At 47.5% G+C, this 20,278-nt stretch overlaps 1 protein-coding gene across 3 annotated transcripts; it reads left to right on the top strand.

The window, feature by feature from the left end:
- The first annotated feature begins 6,224 nt into the window (after positions 1-6,224).
- Positions 6,225-20,235, top strand: MED9 (mediator complex subunit 9). 3 transcript variants are annotated; one of them, XR_006384627.1, is made up of 3 exons: positions 6,225-6,474; positions 18,239-19,599; positions 20,044-20,235. XR_006384627.1 is itself a non-coding variant. In XM_044249278.1 (3 exons), exons 1-3 carry the CDS (start codon positions 6,248-6,250, stop codon positions 20,071-20,073), a joined length of 405 nt encoding a protein of 134 aa, XP_044105213.1. In that variant the 5' UTR covers positions 6,225-6,247; the 3' UTR covers positions 20,074-20,235. The 3 variants fall into 3 exon arrangements, 2 of the variants coding, with proteins under 2 accessions (XP_044105213.1, XP_044105212.1); XM_044249278.1 differs by having other exon boundaries at positions 18,239-18,386; XM_044249277.1 differs by having other exon boundaries at positions 18,239-20,235.
- The last annotated feature ends 43 nt before the right edge of the window (positions 20,236-20,278 follow it).

Here is a 20,278-nt window from a genome sequence, read left to right on the forward strand (position 1 = left end):
TATTTTCTGCAGTCTTAAAGTCTGTTAAGGTGCTGGGTAGTTCTACCGTAAATAGGCTGGAAATTCCAACGTTACATCTGTCCTCGGCTTTCTGGTTTCTTCCTAATGTCAGCATGACATACTTAATCCCGTGTCTGTGTCCTGGTTCCTCTACCAATGGGCCGCACGGCCTGAAGTGAGTCATCCTTTCTCCCCAGGGCCCTGCTTCCTCATTTGCAAAACGGGGGGATCACTCGAGATAAGCACCAGGACCCTTCTAACTCTGAACCGACACATCCGTTCTCCTGCGGTTTAGCCTGGAGCCTTCTCTTTCCTCCTGCCTGTCTCATGCATCCTGGCACAGTCCTCAGCACAAGCTGGTGCCCAAAACATAATACATGGACAGGCCACGGCTGTTTCCTGACGGCTCCCAGGATCGCACAGTTTGTTCGAGCCAAAGACCTGGCAGGAATGTTCACAGCTCATAGAGCCACATTTCAAAGGCATGTTGTAAGGAGAGGATGAAGGACAGGGGACAAATGCTGCTCCCTCTCCATGCTTCTTCCATTTTCCAGCTTGGAACTTGTTAGAATCTTTAGTTTGAGAATGTTCCAAATGTCTGTAGTTACAGAATATCTCCGCCCATGCCAGGAGGTCTGGAAGCCCAGCCAGGAGCAAACTATGAACACCAGCCACACATGCTATCTGCCTCAGCATTCCAGTTACAGAATAATTTTTTTAAGATTTTATTTATTTATTTGAGAGAGAGAGAGTGAGAGAGAGCATGAAAGGGGAGAAGGTCAGAAGGAGAATCAGACTTCCCGTGGAGCTGGGAGCCTGATGCAGGACTCAATCCCAGGACTCTGGGATCATGACCTGAGCCCTAGGCAGCAGCTCAACCAACTGAGCCACCCAGGCACCCCACAGAGTAATTTTTAACTAAAAGACAAAAGACTTACAGAAAATCCAATGAAAGAAACAAAGTAACTTCCAGAGAAAGAAAAAAAAAGAAGAGTGAGAAAAACTGGAAAGGCCATCATGAGAAAAAGGACATTTAAAAAAAAAAAAAAAGGATTAACAGAAGGTGTTAAAGTTGAGGCTATGTGGAAGCAGCTGGCAGGGAAAAAAACAAACAAACAAACAAACAAGCAAAAACCTTGGCTAACAAATAATTAGAGAATGACTTAGTAAAGACATTGGAAAGAATATGGAATCAGAACGGTAGTGACCATTTCAAACAAAAACAGTTTCTGGGAATGGACTGCCTCTCATTTTTATTCTGTCAAAAGCTGGCAGGGGCACCTGGGTGGCTCAGTGGGTTAAAGCCTCTGCCTTCGGCTCAGGTCATGATCCCAGGGTCCTGGGATCGAGCCCCGCATCAGGCTCTCTGCTCAGCAGAGAGGCTGCCTCCTCCTCTCCCTTTCTCTGCCTGCCTCTCTGCTGCTTGTGATCTCTGTCTGTCAAATAAATAAATAAAATCTTAAAAAGAAAGAAAGAAAGCTGGCGGAAGTCTGATGAAAAACAAGAAGAAGGAATAAGGACCTAAAGAAAAGTCTTACAGAGAAAATTCAGAGTCTGAATGAAACACAGTCAGGTTTGCGTGCTGAAATGTCCCCAAATGAGTGCTTCCGAGAAATGAAACCTAACGTAAGTGATTTGAGAAACTGGGCATCACAGAGTGTCTCAGAGTAAGGAGAGGATGGGTTGAAAGGAATACAAAGAAGAGAATCAAATCCCATTCAGAGAGAAGAAAGACCATCTGCAGGACACAGGCACGCGAGGAAAAGGCTTTTGTCCTGCCGGTGAAGCAGGGAACTGTGGCTAAAGGGGCCCTCTTCCCGCTAGCGGCTGAACTACGTTTGGCCTGAGCAATGATCGCTGCCCAGTTTTTGTTGTTGTTATTTTAACTCACAAAATCAAAGTATCATGTAGGTTTTCCAGCCTGCCCGAGGCTCCAAGCAATGAGAAAAAAGGATGAATCATATGTAAGAATATAGCTTTGATGAAAAAGCCCCCAATCATTCAATGGCATGATGGGTTTAACCATCCCCATGATGTCTTTCTGACAGAGGAATGACTATTTTTGGACTTCACGTAGAAGGAATGTATCACAAACATATTCACAGGTATTTGTGGCGTAGATCCACTTAGAGCAGCCCAAAGTGCCCTTCTTGTATGCAGCCTGTTTTGTTTTGTTTTTTATTTCTTATTGTAGTAACAGTTTGTGGCGATTATTACAAGAAATAATGATAAGGTTTTTTTGGGAAAAATTTAAAAAGCAGCGGTTCTAGCTAAAACTTCATAGTTCTTACCAGGGGCCACTTCAAATAGCTCTTTACACACATTCATTCCTGTAACCCCTACATTAGCCCCATTAAGTAGGTGCTGTTGTGATTCCATTTTGCAGATAAGGAAACTGAGGCACAGGAGGTGAAATGACTTGTCCAAGTTCCCACAACCAGAAAGAAACAGAAGCTGGGGGGCACCTGTGTGGCTCAGTGGGTTAAGCCTCTGCCTTTGGCTCAGGTCGTGATCTCAGGGTTCTGGGATCGAGCCCCGCATTGGGCTCTCTGCTCAGCGGGGAACCTGCTTCCTCCTCTCTCTCTGCCTGCCTCTCTACCTACTTGTGATCTCTATCTGTCAAATAAATAAATAAAATTAAAAAAAAAAAAAAAAGAAAGAAACAGAAGCCGGGATTCTAATGTACCAAACTCCCATATTTGCCTGCTCCTACATTTGGCAATTGTTCATACTTCTATTTGCTTTAAGTCCTCTTATAAAAGAAATCTAACACTACACTGAAAGTTGCTGTTGGGGCGCCTGGGTGGCTCAGTGGGTTAAAGCCTCTGCCTTCAGCTCAGGTCATGGTCTCAGGGTCCCAAGATTAAGCCCCACATCGGGCTCTCTGCTCAGCAGGAAGCCTGCTTCCTCCTCTCTGTCTCTCTGCCTGCCTCTCTGCCTACTTGTGATCTCTGTCTATCAAATAAATAAATAAAATCTTAAAAAAAAAAGAGAGAGAAGAAAGTTGCTGTTACATGCTAATCCCCTGTCCCGTGCATGTGAGGTATAGCCTTTAGCTCCTTTTAAAACACTTATAAGGGTGCCTGGGTGGCTCAGTAGGTTAAGCATCTGCCTTCAGCTCAGATCATGATTCCAGGGCCCTGGGATGGAGCCCCAGGTCAAGCAATGAGCCTGCTTCTCCCTCTGCCTCTGCATCTCCCCCTACTTGTGCTCTCTCTCTCAAGTAAATAAATAAAATCTTTTTTTTATAAAAAGAAACACTTTTATATAAGCATCTTGAAGCTATAGACAATACATAGTGTTCATTTTCACATTTCAGACATTTATAAAGAATAATATGCTCTGTTTCCTTTGGGAAACTTGCTGTTTTCCTTTCACCATTATGGTTACGAGTCTTCTGTTTTGATACATATTTATCTCTTGATCTGTACCATTCAGCTATGCAGCCGCTAGCCACACATGGCGATGAGCTCTTGAATGGTGGCCATTCTCAGAGTAAAATGCATAGTGGATTTCACAGACAGGATGAAAACTAGTCAACTACCTCTTTAATAGTTGCTAAAATTGATCACATGTTGAAATGATCATATTCAGGAGATACCAAAAGAAATAAAATATATTACTGAAATTCATTTCCCCTGCTTCTTTTTTTTTTTTTTTTTTTTAATGTGGCTAGTAGAAAATTGAAAATAGCATAACCATTCAGTCCTTCTAGGAAGCTGCATGGCTGCACAAGGTGAGGTCAAGCTGGGCCTGGAGGCAGGCGGGCTGGCTGAACTTGTAAACTACCAACTTAACTAGAAAGACTCTTCGAGAAATAGTATAAATCTGCCCAAGAAACAATGACTTGGTGGCTTAGCTTGGTGAGGTCTCCCACTTCAGCTTTCATGAAGCCAGCACGGGCAGATTCCTCTGATATCTGCCTGCAATGTTATGAAGTCAGCTTTACTCTGTGCCACTAAGCGTATTAACTATTTTTAGGACCAACTGTCAATGCACCTCCTTGTTCACACTTCCTCTGCTTTCGATTTGTTTTCTTAAGCCACAGCTATTTATACCTGGAGTGCTTTTTCATTTTCCAAAAAGAGATGTCCTCTTTATTCTGCCAGTGATAAAGCTGAGACTTGTAATTAGGTTATAAAACACACCGGAGGGGGTTGAGGGAACGATGGGCAATTGCCATGGGGATATTATTGATGAGTATCAGATTGCTTTTCGAATTCTGAATAAAAACCTCACTTTAAGATTTTTTTTTTAATTTAACAGACAGAGATCACAAGTAGGCAGAGAGGCAGGCAGAGATAAAGGGGGAAGCAGGCTCCCTGCTGATCAGAGAGCCTGATGCGGGACTCGATCCCAGGATGCGGGGATCATAACCTGAGCCAAAGGCAGAGGCTTTAACCCACTGAGCCACCCAGATGCCCCATCACTTTAAGATTTTGAATCATAAAGTTACAGAACCAGCAGAGACCCGAGGTGTTGGTCAACACCATAGATCTGCTGTCAGGCAAGCTGTGTGGCCCTGGGCCAATACCTCAACCATCATAAGCCTCAGTTTCCTCGCCCAAGAAATAAGATGCTAGCATCTGCCTTCTAGAGCTCTTTTGTGGATTAAGTGTGATAACGATTGTGACTCTTCCTTGTATCTACTTTTATTCCACGGCAGTTGTGGTAATTACTATTAATTCTTGCACCATCGATATTTCCCCAAACGGCTGCAAGGGGATAACCTCTTCAAGCACACCTGGTCTGATTCCAGCAGGCCTTTCCCCTCTGCTCTCTACCATGACTCTTAAAACTCTTCCCTGAAGTGGAGAGCTTCATGGCTAGCAAGAAGAAAAACCTTCAGAATCTCCCTCCCCTTGTTCTCCCCGCCCCCTCCCCAGCCCCATGAGGGTACTCTATGCAGTTCTTGCTGAAGAAAGCTGTGCTAAGGCCCATCACTAAAGAGCCTCTACCAGCACAGTCTCCAACTTCCTACTTCCTTCTGCAGTCTGGCTTCCCTAGGGTCTGCCTCCATAATCCTCTCCTGATGCATCCGAATAGTAGCATCAGCATTGATGCTTTCCTTGGGATCAGCGACCTCGCTCTTAAGTACTCCGGCTCATCTTGCTATCTGAATATGGGCTTCCTTGCCTCTCTTTAAGACCCTTGATGGTTGACTTTGAAAGGCCGGGGCTTTCCTACCTCATGTCCTCTCCCCTTCACTAACTAAGCTTAGGATGGGTGTCACATTGCCCAGAAATTTATTATGCAGCTCCCATACCACACTTGTTTTGAGAAATATAATTACAAAACCACCAGGTTTTTGGCCTAGGATCCTAGGGGCAAACCAGACTTTTGGAGCTCAGCCATGTATCTGAAGTTAGAAAGCAGTTTAGGAACTGCTGTGAATCTGAACGAAAGATTTTATAGTTAAGGAAACTGAGATCTAGGGTTGAAGAAACTGGCCAGCAGGTTTGGAGAGTACCTACCTGAGAGTTGCCTTTCCTGTAGGATACATTTATTCTTCCCATCAGTCAATCCCCTTTTGCCTCCCACTGAAGTCGGGAGAGCCCTCCCACCCCCTACCCCCACATTTAACACTGCATCTGCCATCCAGATGATGCATATTACAAGTCGAATTATTAGTTCTTCCCCATCTAGCCATGCGGGGCTTTTAATTTCTTTGTCTCTGCACCGTTTGGGCTAGCAGAGTGTCACATTAAGGCTGGGTCGGGCTTTGCCGCCTGTCCTCCTGGAGGCCTCTGCACGGTGGGGGAGCTGTGGGTCCTCCCTCTCCGGGTTCTTGATGCCCGTAGATCCCAGTGCTTTGCATGTAACAGACACTGGGTGGGTTTTTACTCTGCCTGTGGGTCAAGGTGGCTCTTTGGGAAGCCTTCTCCGAGGGCAAGGGTGGGCTATGTGGAGGCTTATGTATCTCAGCATTCCTGTATTAGTTACTTTTGGACCCTCTTCGTCGTGTTAATAATAATAAAAGGTTTCTGAAATAAACCTATTGCTGACTAATAAACTAGCTGCCTCGATTTACAACAAAATACGTCAATAGCCCGTTGCCTAGCAACAGAAACCACGCCCCCGACCATTGCCCCGCCCCGTTTCCCGCCCATATCCTAGTACGCACGCGCACAACCTTTCTCCAGAGCCCGCCCCCGCGGGCGCACGGTGGTGACGTCTGGAGTCCGCGACGGCTTTTGAGAAGCTGATCGCTGGGGTTCTGCTGACTGACCGGCGGGTCCCGTGCGCCATGGCTTCCGCCGGAGTGGCCGCCGGGCGACAGGCCGAGGATGCGTTACCGCCGCCGGCCGAGCCGCCGCTGCCCGAGACGAAGCCGCTGCCGCCTTCGCAGCCGCCGCCTCCGGTCGCCGCGCCTCAGCCGCAGCAGTCGCCGGCGCCGAGGCCTCAGTCACCCGCCGGCTTGAAGGAGGAGGAGAATTACTCCTTTTTACCTTTGGTTCACAACATCATCAAATGGTAAGAGCCCAAGAGAGGACCAGCCACGACACGCCCTCCCGCTTCTCGTCTCCTGTTTCCGAGCTGCAAAAGCTTAGGTGCTGTTGGCTACACCCCCATTTTACCGATGGGGAAACAGACCCCGGGGGAGGAGGCATTTCCAAAACCACACCTAGTCGCACATGCGTTCAGCAGACGTTTGAGCCCTGAGAGAGTTGCCAGACCTCATGAGGGCCAGGCGGTATTCTTGAAAATGAAGGCAGACTAGAGACCGAACGCACAGGCTCTGCTGTCAGAACTGCTCAAATTTGCACCTTAGTGATCTGGAGCAAGTCAAGCGTCTCTGAGCCCTAGTTTTCTCACCTGTAATAGAGGAGTAACCCTTGGATTCTCTGTTTTCAACATATCCCACATATATGGAGCATCTTCGCTGTGTGGCACACTGCTAAGTGCTGTGGGACGTACACAGTAAAAAGGGCCAACTTGTCACCCCCACATTGCACACCAGTTTGAAGGGGGAAAAGGAAGGTTTGGGAATTACCCATAATTCAAAGAGTTTGGAGGGCTTTTGATAGAAAACATTAAAAGAAACAAAGATACAAGTTGCCCTGTGGTAGCATGTTCTTGGACAGTGCCAAAGAGGGTGATTTGTCATTCTTTTTAAAAGATTTATTTATTCATTTGAGAGAGCACATGGAAGCAGAAGCGGGGCAGAGGGAGAGAGACTCTCAAGCAGACTCCCTGCTGAGCACATAGCCCGTGGCCGCTGGATCCCATGACTGAGATGACTGAGGTCCACTGGAAGTCAAGAGTCCCACCCACGCAGCACACTGAGCCACCCAGGCTCCCGGGTTTGTCATTATTTTGGCCAATCTTCTGATTAGCCTGAGTTTTCAGCTGACCCTGTAAAAGAAAAAAAAAAAAAAACAGTACAACCAAAAGTCTCCTTGATCCCCATGTTTGCCTCAATTATTTTTACTGTTATTTATATCCAAATTAATGGGGTAAACTAGGCTCATAACTATTAAACCATTAAAAACCAAAACAAAGTAAATTAAACTCACTCTTACAGTAACATTCAAGTGGGCATTAATGCACTCTTGGGTGTTTTGCTGAAATGAACTTGCTGCCCACGACGTGAAAGTCTTGTTTGTTAATGGCCCGGCTTCTTTTGAGTTCAGTCAGGCTGGATTAACTTGCTATGGGATGACCTCATGCTTCCACCACTTTTTAAACAACTCTGAAGCCTTTGTTCTCACATTAGACCCTGCCTTCATTTGGCTTCACTTGGTGTGAACATACTGTTTATAGGGTAAGGCAGACTCTGTTCTATTCTCATTAGCCTGTGAAGTTCAAGTAGAACTAGAAGTAGAAGTAGAAGTTCAAGTAGAACTGCTAGGCAGCAGTGAGACAGCAAACAAACACAAGTGCAGACCCCAAAATCCCAGGGCAGTGCTGGATTATAAATGGATTATCCAAATTAACCCAAATACACTGGTTTTAAGAAAAATAGAGGAAAATGAAAACATAAAATGTACACAGTCTCGAGGACAGTTCCCGGACCCCTGAGAGTATATTGCACCCCAGTAGAGCATTTGGGTTGGGCTGGCCTTAAACATGTAGCGGTAAGGTACGCTAGAAAGAACATGGGCTTTGAAGTCAGGTAGTCCTGGATTCAAATCCACATACTGATAGTCACTTGCCTTGTAATCTTAGTAAATTATGTAGCCTTTCTAGGCCTTAATTTCTTATCTCTAATACGTGAATAATAACAGTGGACCTCAAAGAGCGGGTTCAAATTACAGCTTTATAGTGTATGGGCTAAGAGATCTTGGTCAAATGACTTAGCTTCTCTGAGTCTCTTTTCTCTTGTGAAATGGAATAACAGTACTTTAAATCCAAAGATTGCTGTAAAATGTACTCAAGAGCAGCCTTCTGTGAAAGATGGAGGGCTGATCACATGTGTTTATTTCTGTACCCTCTGAAAGGACAGTGAAGAGTGGTTTTTTTTTTTTTAAGCATAAAACCAGAAAGAACAGGAGAGGAGATAATTGTCACAGATGGCCAAAGGCTAATCCATCTCTCAGCTGGAAGAAGCATCCAGAAGCAGCTGCCTTAGACCATGGCTTCTCCCTACATCTTGGGAATTGACAATGCCAGGGACTTCTGGATATAGAGGTGAAGTGGGACTAAAAGTCTGTTTAAGAATCAGAGCTCATGGATGTGAGGGCGATCTGGCTGCGACATCTGTCACCCCATTGATCGCCAGGGTTGATTCGGCTGATCTGGCTGGCTAGGCGGGTGTCCCCTTCCTCCCTCACCGCTCCATGTGCGTCCCTCCCGAAGCTGCGCGCTCAGTCGAAGAGGACGACCTTCCCCGATAGAGGAGAGGACCGTTCTTCGGTCAAGGGTATACGAGTAGCTGCGCTCCCCTGCTAGAACCTCCAAACAAGCTCTCAAGAATCAGAGCTCATAGTCGTCTTCCTCACTCCAGTGGGCGACAGTGGGCGACTATCCTTCTTCCATCTTGGCAGAAAATTAAAGCGTTACTCTCTCCCAAGATATATTTTTAAAGATAAGCCCGAGAGTCTCTCGACTGGGGAACACCAGGCACATGGCAGGAGTTGGAGAAAGGGAGCCATACTGAAAAGACAGATTAAGAGAAACTTCACAAACAAGTATTTCACAACCCTAGCCTTCTTTCCCAATCCGGCTTCTAGATGGGCAGCCAGGGAGACAGAGATCCCTTCTCTGGGGTGTCTGGGAGGACATTGGGGGCTCCCCAAGAAAGAACTTAGTTCATTCTAAGAAAATAAAGAATCATCATTAAGAGTTTCCACTAAGTGGGGCGGGGGCATCTGGGTGACTCAGTCAGTTAAGCATGCAACTCTTGGTTTCAGCTCAGGTCATGATCTCAGGGTCATGAGGTCGAGCTCTGCACTGAGAACAGGGTCTGTTTGGGGTTCTCCCCCTCTGCCCCTCCTCCTGCACTCTCTCTCTCAAATAATAAAATCTTCCCCAAAAAAGAGAGTTTCCACTAAGCCTTTTAATGTTTTATACTTTTTTTCCAATATTCTCCATTATTTATTAATACCCTGCTTTTTACTAACAGAATATAAAGTATTTACATTTTCTATTGGCATTCGGCTTCTTCCTCCACATCTGGTGGAAGTCAAAATAATGAACATCCTCTTTATCATAGGATCACATCTTTTTCTTCTTTCATCTAGAATGCTGAACACAGTAAATTATGCACATAAATCAAGCAGTATTTTACTCTTAACTATATGACCGGCAGCCAGGGTCACTAAGCATGTGAAGAAAAACCGTAGCAGAGGATAAAACAAAACAGAAGAGCAAAACTCCACTTGGAGGAAACTCATTGAGAGAAGGAAAGATCCTATCACCATGAAAAGGAGCTAGGATGTGATTTTCAAATATGTGTGTAGGTATGTATTTGTGTTAATAGGCTAATAAGGGAAGGAGACAGACAGACTGTGGTAGGAATGGCGGCAACAGAGGGGCCCTGGGGCAGCCTGGAGGAGTCAGAAGGTTTGTTAAGGGCTGGTGCCAGTGTGGAGTCTTAAATTATGGCAGGTAGGAGGAGTGGTGTAGGAAGAACACGGATAAGGATGTGATGCCCAGAAACAGTATTGAACTCATGCAGCCAGCTCGCAGTGTGATGGGGCTGGGGTGTAAATGTAAGGTTGTAAGGGAGAACTGGCAAGGGGGAGAGAGTCAACATACAGAGGACAGCACATCCCCCACAGGGAGGGAGGTTTTGTCCTCTGAGGAGTGGAGAGCCAGTGAGAACTTCGAACCACTGGGCCTCAGTCAGATTCGTGCTCGAGATAGAGATGGTATCCCTGCCCCCAGGCAGGGAAGCCAGTGAGGACGCTGTCCCGGCAGGCCGACCTGGCCGGACGGAATGAGGGCCAAGACCTGCTGGCTCCTGCAGGCCCTTGATCTCTCCCTCTCCTGTAGCTTCTGCACGCACCCCTTTATTATCTGTTTACTCCTTGCCCAGGGGATGAATGAGAAAGGAGCTGAAGTGAGTTCAGCCTTTCTTGTTCTCATAAAGAATGCGGACTCCTGCATCATTAGGTTTCTAGAAAATTTTTATTTAAAAATAAGTAACAGTTGCAAATTCAGAATCCTGTAAAGTGGAGTTCTCTCACCAATCCTAATTGCTGTTAATATTTTAAGTATCCTTCCAAGACCTATATATGCATGTCTTTTAAAAAATGTATAGAATTTGAGATCATATTGTACTTTGTTGTTGTTGTTTTTTTTCCCTCATGAGTCTGTTTTGGACCCCTTTTCATTCTCACCCACGAAGGCCTTCGTCAGTAAGGTGGCAGCACCATCACTTACATAACCAGTCTTGTTTGTGGACGTTTACATGTTGTTCTAATTTTTGCTGTTGCCAGCCTTGCTGGGGGGGAGCATCCTCATACTGGAGTACGTTTATGATGAGGTAAATCCCCAGCAGTGGAATTGCTGGAGTGGAAGGTACAGGCATTTCTCATTTTCATAGCTGTTGCTGAATGTAGAGTGCTACATTGTTTTAGCTTTGTCCGGAACACAATCCTGTGGCCTGGGCTGCTTTGATTAACCCACCGTGGCCAGAAATCTGCCATCCTGAAAGTATTTTTAAAAAATTATACGGGCGCCTGGGTGACTCAGTTAGGCATCTGCCTTCGGCTCAGATCATCCTCCCAGGGTCCTAGGATTGAGCCCCACGTCTTGGGGCACCCTGCTCAGTGGGGAGCCTGCTTCTCCTCCTCTGCCTGCACCGCCCCGCCCCCTGGTTGTACTTTCTCAGATAAATAAAAATCTTAAAAATAAAAGTTGCAGTTGTAAAAAAAAAAAAAAAAATGAAATGAAAAATTTCAATTGTAGATGTATTCAAAGAACCCCCAAAGGTACAAAATGGCAAGTGAGCCTCTCCCTCCACTCCTCCCAGCTCCCTCCCTTGTCCCCAAACTGCGTCATACTCCGTTTTCATGCCTATGCCACCATTTCTTTCAACACTTCCCAGCTCAAGAACACTTCCAGTGTTTCTGGCATTTTGCCACTGCAGTGAGTGCTGCAGCCACCCTGTTTGTAAACTCTGAGTAAATTTCTACCAAAGGGATATGTGAATTTAACATTTCAATCACTGTTAGCAAATAAATAAGAATGCACCAGTGTATGTTTTACCAGCAGTGTATTTGTGTCTTTTTTTTTTTTAAGATTTTATTTATTTATTTGACAGAGATCACAAGTAGGCAGAGGGGCAGGTGGAGAGAGAGGAAGGGAAGCAGGCTCCCCGCTGAGCAGAGAGCCCGATGCGGGGCTCGATCCCAGGACCCTGAGATCATGACCTGAGCGGAAGGCAGAGGCTTAACCCACTGAGCTACCCAGGTGCCCCATGTATTTGTGTCTTTTTCCCCATACCCCTGCCATCACCTTTAAACTTTTTAACTCAGGCTAATCTGATAGGTCAGAAATGATGTGTTGTATTGGTCTGTGTCTCATTTGATCAGATAAATCATCTTTTCATATGCATCTTCTTATGTCATTTGTATTTTTCCCCTGTAAACTGCCCATTTTCTATAAGGTCAACCCTCTTTTAGTGAACTCCTTGTATGTAAGGAAAATATGCCTTTGCCGGGCTAGCGTATTATAAATATTTCCCCCGAGCTATGACTTCTTTTGACTTTGTTCCTGGGTTCTTTTGTTTGTTTTTGTCATCTGGAAGCGTACTGTTTTATTCAGGCAGATTTGTTACGCATTTCCTTAATGGCTTCTGGATTTTGGTCCTAGTTAGCAAGGCCTTCCCCCTCTAATAAAGTGACAAATATCAATCTTTTTCCTCTAGGACTTTTATGATTTCATTTTTCACTTTTTTTTAATTTTTATTTTTTTTAGATTTATGTATTTATTTGAGTGAGAGCAAGTGAAGGGGGAGGGACAGAGGGAGAGACAGAATCCTAAGCAGGCTCCACGCTGAGTGTAGAGGCTGAATCAGGGTTAGATCCCAGGCCCCTGAGATACAACCTGAGCCCAAATCAGGAGACCGATGCTTAATTGACTGAGCCACCTAGGTGCTCCTTTCACTTTTAGTTCTGTGGTGCTTCTGGAATGTATTTTAATGGAAGAAGGAAGGGGACACCCCCGCTTTACCTCCTTGAGCTGTATCATCCCACTGCTCTTATCAAATACTCATTTTTTTCTCTGCTGGAGCCATCGCCTTCACCATATACATAGAGTCCCCATATGTTTGCTCATCTGCTTCTGGACATTCTGTTCTTCTCCAGCACTGTGAAATCTTCCTGGCACAATTCATGATCTGTCCAGGCTGGCCTTCCTTCTTCCTTCTCTCTTGGCAGCATTTACCCTTAGTACCTTGACCTTTCCCGGCATGTTTTCTGTAGCCTGGCTGAGATGCTAGGAGGTGCAGAGATGCTGAGATTAGGTTAGTGGAACATTCAGGCTTTAATCTGCCCCTTTACTTCCAAGCCTGTTGGTAACACTCATGGTCCAGGTCTTCTAACCTCCTTTTAGAATCTTACAGTCATTTCTTAAATAGTTTCTTTGCCTTTATCCTCTCGTCTCTCTAATTCATCCTGTGCATGTTAGCAGTTGAATTTTTCTCTGCTGAAAAATCTCTAGGACTCCCTATTCTTTCCATTCCGTCCTTCCTCACTGGTAGCCCTCCATTCAGGAGTCCATGCAGACCATCTTCAAAGGCCTGCCTGGACCACAGAAAACCCAGAGCGAGTCATTCTGTTGCCAGTGCCCTTTCGGTGCATGGAGTCTTCCAGGGCGCATGCATCATCTTTGCCCAGGGAAATGCTACCTACCCTTGTAGAACTGCTCAGAGGCCACCTCCCACACTAGGAGAGCGCCCAGTTCTTGTCGTTGTGGCTGGGATGCACCCTGCCTGGCGCTGGAAAGAAGCTCCACTGCTCTTCCCTCCTGCTGTCCGTCCCTTAGTTGAAGGAATGATCCAAACGATGTATTTGTGTTAACTTAGAGAATGAGGAAAAAGAGAAAGAAAAATGTCATTTTCATGTGTGTAAGAAATGTTAGGGTTCCCAACTCTTTGAGGCCTCTCTCTCATGTGTAGAAATCACATTAGAGACGTATGTGTAGAACAAAGGAGGAAAGAAATGAGGACCAAAAAGAATTCAGTGTTTTCCCCCCTCAAAGTTGCCAAATCTACAGAGTCTGGGAACTAGTGTCCCAGCCTAGGAATTCTGAGCTGCGGTTGTCACTGCCTTGCCTGCTGGTTGTGGCTTGTTCAGTAAAAGTATTCTGTTAACATGGGTACTTAAATGTTTTTTTTATTTGGTTTGGTAATTTTTTTAGTTCCTTAAAAGGTTCTCCGTTACTGGGTAGGAAAAGGGGAGCCATCTGGGACACTGCAGAGCTAGTTTAAGTGAGGAGTACACGGTGTCGTCCTTCACCTCTCAGGTTGGGGCCATGTCACTGACAGCAAGTCTCTTTATTGTCCAGGCAGGTCAGCAAGACCTGAGAGCCCAGGCAATACCACTTTCACAGAAATGGTATTACTGACCTGCTTCTTCCTATACAAGATCTATTTTAATCTGACCAGCCCTCCACCAGCTGAGGCCCGTCCTCAGATGGAGAAGGCCGCGGCCCCCACATCAGGGGAGAAGTCTGAGAGAGAAGCCCCCTGGCTCCGTGGGGCTTGTCTGCCCTCATCTGACTGTAGTCCTCTCTGCCCTTGGCTTCTCCTTCAACCGAATTCCAGTGAAAAGAATGAGGGCCCAGATAGGGAATATTTATAGTCTGTTCGGAAGCATTATTTCTGGGCCGTTTACAAGCCTGTTCCCTCCTCTGCCACTTCATCTCTGTGCATTTGGCCTAACTTACCAAGCACCCACTGGAACCCAGACTCCATGAAACAGGCACACAGGGCCATGGTCACTTAGTGCAGCGGGAGAAGCGCCACAGTGCCGCATTTAGGCAGAGTCTGGAGCAAAGTGGGAAAGTGCGCCTGCAAGGGGCACAGGCTGCTGGTGGCTGGCCCTAAGGGGCCCCCTGCAAGTGCAAACTGGCCTGGCAGGTGTCTGGGAGCTTGGGAGCTCAAACTTGGGTTTTGTAAAGGTAGGTAGGGCAGAGGGGGTCAGAAGGAGGAGAGGATCCAGCTCTGGAAATCGGGCCAGTGGGAGGAGGAGGCAGGGGCAGGGAGGAGGAGCGGGCTGGACCGGCGACTGGGTGCACATTAGGCACCAGGAAGCGCGGCACAGGGACGCATCTGTAAGGGTGCAGCATTCCAGCTCCGCTCAGTCCTGGGAGTGCCCTGCCTCCGATATGTGGCATGCTACAGGGGCATTCGGTGCACTTGGGATGTCAGCAGGACTCCCCAGAATCTAAGGAACTGGGAACAGTGGGAACTGTTGGCACGAGGGTCCTGAAATTCAGGAAGGAGGACAGGCTAGGGGTTGTTGGCCTCTGAAGAGATAGAAGTGGACAAACCCATTCTGGGCTGTCCTGTAGAGCAGTATTTTTTTTTGAACTTCTTTCAGCAGAACCTTTTGTGGCCCGTCCCTAAAAGGAATCTTTTTCACTTGTAACCCTGTGAGCAGATGAAAGCAAGGGTCTGAGGCCCCGAGCCCCTCTCAGAGGACATCTCAGGTGCTGGCAGAAGTGGAACAGAGAAGTGCACACAGCCACTGGCTCTCTAACAGCCGGTGGGTCGGCTAGTGCTGTCGAGGCCGTAAGGGACAAGTGTGTCTGCGGCCACTATACAGGTTTCTTGAAGGGCATTTTGTCAGCCCGTCAAAAATTTGAATGTACATAACCTTTAACCTAGATATTCACTTCTGAGAAATCATCTTACCAAGATACTTGCACAAGTACTTGGGGATGTAGGTACAAAACGTTCATTGCCATTGCAATTACAAATGGTAAGTTGGAAGCATCCAAATGGCCAGCAGTAGCCAAAGAATTTTAGCTGATTTACTGTATGTGCGTTCACATGGAAAGACATCCAAGGTGCAACTTAAGTGAAAAAAGGAAGAATGGTCACATTGTTGTCAAAGCAAATAACAAAGAAGTACATGTGTGTTTGTAACCACATATTGTATATTTCGAAGCTGTCACATGTTAATGGGTTTCTCTGGGATATGCCTTAGAGGGATCTTCCTTTTCTAAGCCTCGGTGTCTGCTGTTTTTAAGTTTCTCCCTCAAGCACCTATTATGGTCACAGGAAAAGCAACCCCCCCCAACTGTTTTAGAAAGATGCCGGCCACTGAAGTTAGCGAGTTAGTGTGGAAAGAGAGAGGGATGGAGGGCAGGACTGGTCCCAGCGTGGGTCAGCCAGGACAGTGGGGGCGCCAGACTGAGGGTCACGGAAACTCTCAGGAGGAAGAAGTGGGAAACAGAGGCCTGCTACTGCGTGGTCTCTGGTTTGGGAGGAGGTTGGCTTCAGGAACCAGGTGGGTTCCTTTTGCTTCTAAGTTCCTGGTGGACACACTTGCCCAGTTGAGGTGAGCTGGCATCTTCAAGTCCCAAGGCACCCGTAGTAAAAATTGGAGCTGCGGCTGTATTTAGCACCTGAACAAGGCATTGTCTTAAACCCGCCTGCCTAATAGGCCTGTATAGTTTGCCCCAGGTCTCGTGCCAGGAACACCGAATGTGTGTGTCCACGGGATGCTGAGTATCACCTAGGATGTGCACAGGAGTCGGAGAAGTGGCCTGTCAAGCAAACCATAACAGCAGTATTTTTGTCCATCCTTCAGAAACTCTATAAGCAGGACCAAAGTGCCCTAACCTGGCCCTTGTTTGTATGATTTTCGTGCCTGTCGACCTTGGCCTAGTCTCATTTTTTTTTCTTCTAAAGTTGGCTGATGACTAACATTGAACACAAAGCAGGCCCGTTTGGAGCTTTCTGCTTTTATTCACACATTATTTGGGCCTGGCTCATTTCTTTTGGCTTGAGCATTTCACAGTCATCCCGGTCTAGCAGGTTCCCGCTTGGTTCGAGCCGGTTCCTGAATAGAGAGTTCTCCTCGCTCCAGGAGTTCCACATTATTTACCTTCACCAACTAGGGCAGGCCGAGAAGCTTGCCGAGAGGGCCTTGCTGGGGGCCACATGGCCCCCTTTCCCTGTAGCTTCCCTCCAGGCAAGCCTTTATGTGGCTCCTTCGCTGAGAGTTCACTGAGCAAAGAATGGACAATCTTGAGATGCGGGGGATTTTCAAAAGAGAACACCCTAAGCATGGCCCACTTTTTCCTTCAGAACTCAGTCTTCTTCGGGGCCGGGTCATGCTTGCTCCCATAACTGGATGATCGTAACGTCCTTCCAATTTCTTATTTTATGTATTTTCGTTTGTTTGCTTTTACTTTGTCCTTTCAGATTGGTGTGGATCAGTGTTCTTAAAACTATAGTTCAATTTCAGAGCTCCCTTGGGACTTGTGTTTGTACGACGTGTTAACGCATATGCCGTGCAAGTATAACGATTTCAGAAACCCAGATGGTTTCCCTCCAAAGTTGTAGATTCGAGCCGACATCTAAAATCGTTAAAATAAAAGATGCCCCCTGTCTGCTCCCTTCTAAAGAATTCACAGTTCTCATAAATACCAATTACTCCTTTCTAGAAACCGGAGTAAGGGATCTCATTCATTGGATATTTAAAGTGAGGGCATCAAATGACAACAAGAAATGTTTGGCTGGTTAACATTCCCTAGAATGAGTGATTCTCCAGATCTTGCCTCTGAGCACAGGGAGCAGGGCCCATCACATTTGCCAAGTGATTGCCAGGGAAGATGGATATTCTGTTTGCGTAAGCAGAGAAATGATGAATAAAGGACATGAATTAGCACCATCTGGGCTGATACTCCTCATCAGGAATGGACATTTATTTCAAAAAACAAGTGATCGTTGACAGTTCTCCCCTCGCCCCCACCCAGGCCTCAATGGGTGACTTAGAAAACCCTACTGAATTGGCTTTTAGTTTTAGTCCCAGCTGTTTGTTTGCAAAAGCTCCCCCACTTGCTAACTTGTAAAAAATGTATAGGAGCAACTGACAAGCTATTTCTTTGATCTTAGGTGAAGGTTTTGTTCTTGTTGTTTTTATTTTAGCAGTGCCTGGGAGTACAGATCTCTGGGCAGCTAATGATAGCGAGCAGTGGGATGGAGGGAATGATCCTGCCTGACCTAAAGGCAAGGAATTTACAGGACTGGTAGGGGAGACTTCGTACCTGCTGGAAAAATTTCCAATAGCTTGTAACTATTGTAAAATTTATGACCAGCCCTGTGGAAATTAGTGCTTACGTTAACAGGCTCAGGCAGCAAAACATCAGCTAAACTTAGCTCTGGCTAGCTGATAAAGTTTCTTGATTGGCCTGGAAATGTCTCCAGTTAGAAGAAATGTAGGATTTCGGCCAGTTTTGCCGGCCATTCGTCACCTCACAATGGTAGTGGTATGTTCAGTCATTCAACAAACATTATGAACTTACTTGCCAAGCATTCATTCTGGCAACAAAGGCGATTTTGGGCCCAGGGGTATGTGTCCCAACAAGGCAGACACAGTCCCTGTCCTCTGAGCTAATGGGGTTTCGGCCTCGAATGGTGCCAGCAGGCTGAGGGGGCTGCAGTGGCAGTGCTGGGCGTGGGTGCTTCTACTGGGCAGCTGTCCCCTGGGGGGTGCAGGACCTCAGAAGGGGACATGCAAACAAGGCAGGCTGAAAGGTAAGGTCGGAAGAGAGCAGATTCTGTGGGGGTGAGTCTGAGCCGTGAACGCTAACGACTGCCCTCTGCCCCCTGTAGCATGGACAAGGACAGCCCGGACATCCACCAGGACCTGAACGCCCTCAAAACCAAGTTCCAGGAGATGCGGAAAGTCATCAGCGCCATGCCCGGCATCCACCTGAGCCCTGAGCAGCAGCAGCAGCAGCTGCACAGCCTCCGGGAGCAGGTCAGGACCAAGAACGAGCTTCTGCAGAAGTACAAGAGCCTCTGCATGTTTGAGATCCCCAAGGAGTAGACGAGTCCGGCTTCCAGGAAGGCCTGGGAAAGAAGGGGAAGAACACATAGCCTCCCTGACTCCCCCAACCAGTGCCTCGAACTCCAGCTGTGAACTCTGTAATCCTGTAATCCGGGGCTGCTGTAGCTGCTTCCGAACTTGGCATCAACTGTGTGGGGAGCCAGCGCTCAGGCTTGGATTGTTGGAGCCTCCTTGTAGAGGATGTGTCCATATGTCTAGATGCATAATAACCGGAGTGCCTGCTGGTGGAAGGAAGACTGTTCCTGGAGACTGGGGAGGGCGCCGGGGATGCCGCCCGTCTTCTGGGGAGGGGGCCATCTGCTGTGCATTCAGGCTCCGCCGGCAGAGCCAGAGCGGCTGAGCGCAGGAGGAAAGGAGGCGGCTCCCCTTTGCTTCCTGCCCTTCCCCCCACCCTCTGCTCCCACCCCTAGGTATGCTGCGCCCTGGGTGCTCACTGTTCTGCGACAGCAGTGTCATGAAACGGGCATGGGAGTCCCTTGACCAACTGGGTCTGCACCCCCATGGCACGCATTTCAAATGCTAAAAGAAACCCGGCAGAGGAAGAATATTGTTTTGAAAGGCAGCAGGATGGCTTCCTCCCTCGTCACCCCACCCCCGCCCTCCCCCCGAAATACTTTTCTTTTTTTTATGTTTGAGCCAGTGAATGAATGAAACTGTGTGGTGGGGGTGTCGACCAAGAGTGGGGCAGGACCAAGAGCGGGGCAGGCGGCCCCTGTCTCCAGCTTCTCTGCCGCCTACATGTTCTTGTTACTTTTAGCTCCTGCTCCCTTTGTCTCCTGCCCCCTTCCGTCCGCTCATCCAGCCACTTCATGCTGGAGGCTGACCGGACTCCTTCCCCCTGCTTCCCACAAGCCAGAGGGCACCATTGTCTCTACACAGGCTTATGGCCGGTTAAGGGGACTGGGCCTTGCCTCTTAGCAGTTCAGATTCCTGTTGTCCTGGTTTAAATAATGAGTCACCCCTCTGGCCTTCTCACTAAAGAGCCAGCCATGAACCCTCGCTGCACCCCAGGTAGAGGTGATCCTGATGTGCCCTCGGTGACGGCTCCGCTCACCCATCACCCAACTGCAACAAGTGCTGTTCGGGGTCCGTTCTGACACCTCGTGACAAACCACGCCTGCAGGTTCGATGGCCCAGTTCTGCTTTGTGATGCCCCTCTTTTTTCCTCCTGATTTGCATGCCCCTCCCTGGTCTGTCAGACCGAGCCCTTCCCCTCACCTGTTTCTGTGAGGCGAGAAGTAACTGCGTATTGTTTAGATCTCGAAATGGGCACGTAACCTGCCCAGACCAAGTCAGGGGCTTAACAGATGCCCGCTGATTGACCTCGTTGGCAGCAAGACTGGTCGAAGGTGTTCTTCGCAGGGGTTCTGTGTGTGCTGACCAGCAGCCACCTGTCAGAGCGGGGCTGGCACAGGGGGAGTGCAGGACGTGTGAAGGGGGTGGGGATCTGGTTTCAGTGGCTTTGGACAGAAGAGCACGCTCTGAACTGAAGCGGGCGGCCGCCCGCTAGGCCAGCCCACCCTGGGACTGTTATTTAACTGAATCAGTTATGTCCTTGACATTTCAGAGTCGCGTGGGGCCGGTTTTAAGGCTCTGACCAAACGGGAACCACGAAGCACATAGAGATACAAGACCACCGGCCCTTCTGCAAGGCTGAAGACCTCTTCCCGGGGCTGAGGGAGACAGAGACTTCCCTGTACTCCACGCTTTGGACTGGTGACATTCTCTGAAAGTATAATTAAAAGAACTTGTGCTCTGCTCTCAGGGTATCTTGGGTTTTGTACGGAGAAATCCATCATAAG

The sequence above is a fragment of the Neovison vison genome, chromosome 5 (genome assembly GCF_020171115.1).
Source record: "Neovison vison isolate M4711 chromosome 5, ASM_NN_V1, whole genome shotgun sequence".
NCBI lineage: Eukaryota > Metazoa > Chordata > Mammalia > Carnivora > Mustelidae > Neogale > Neogale vison.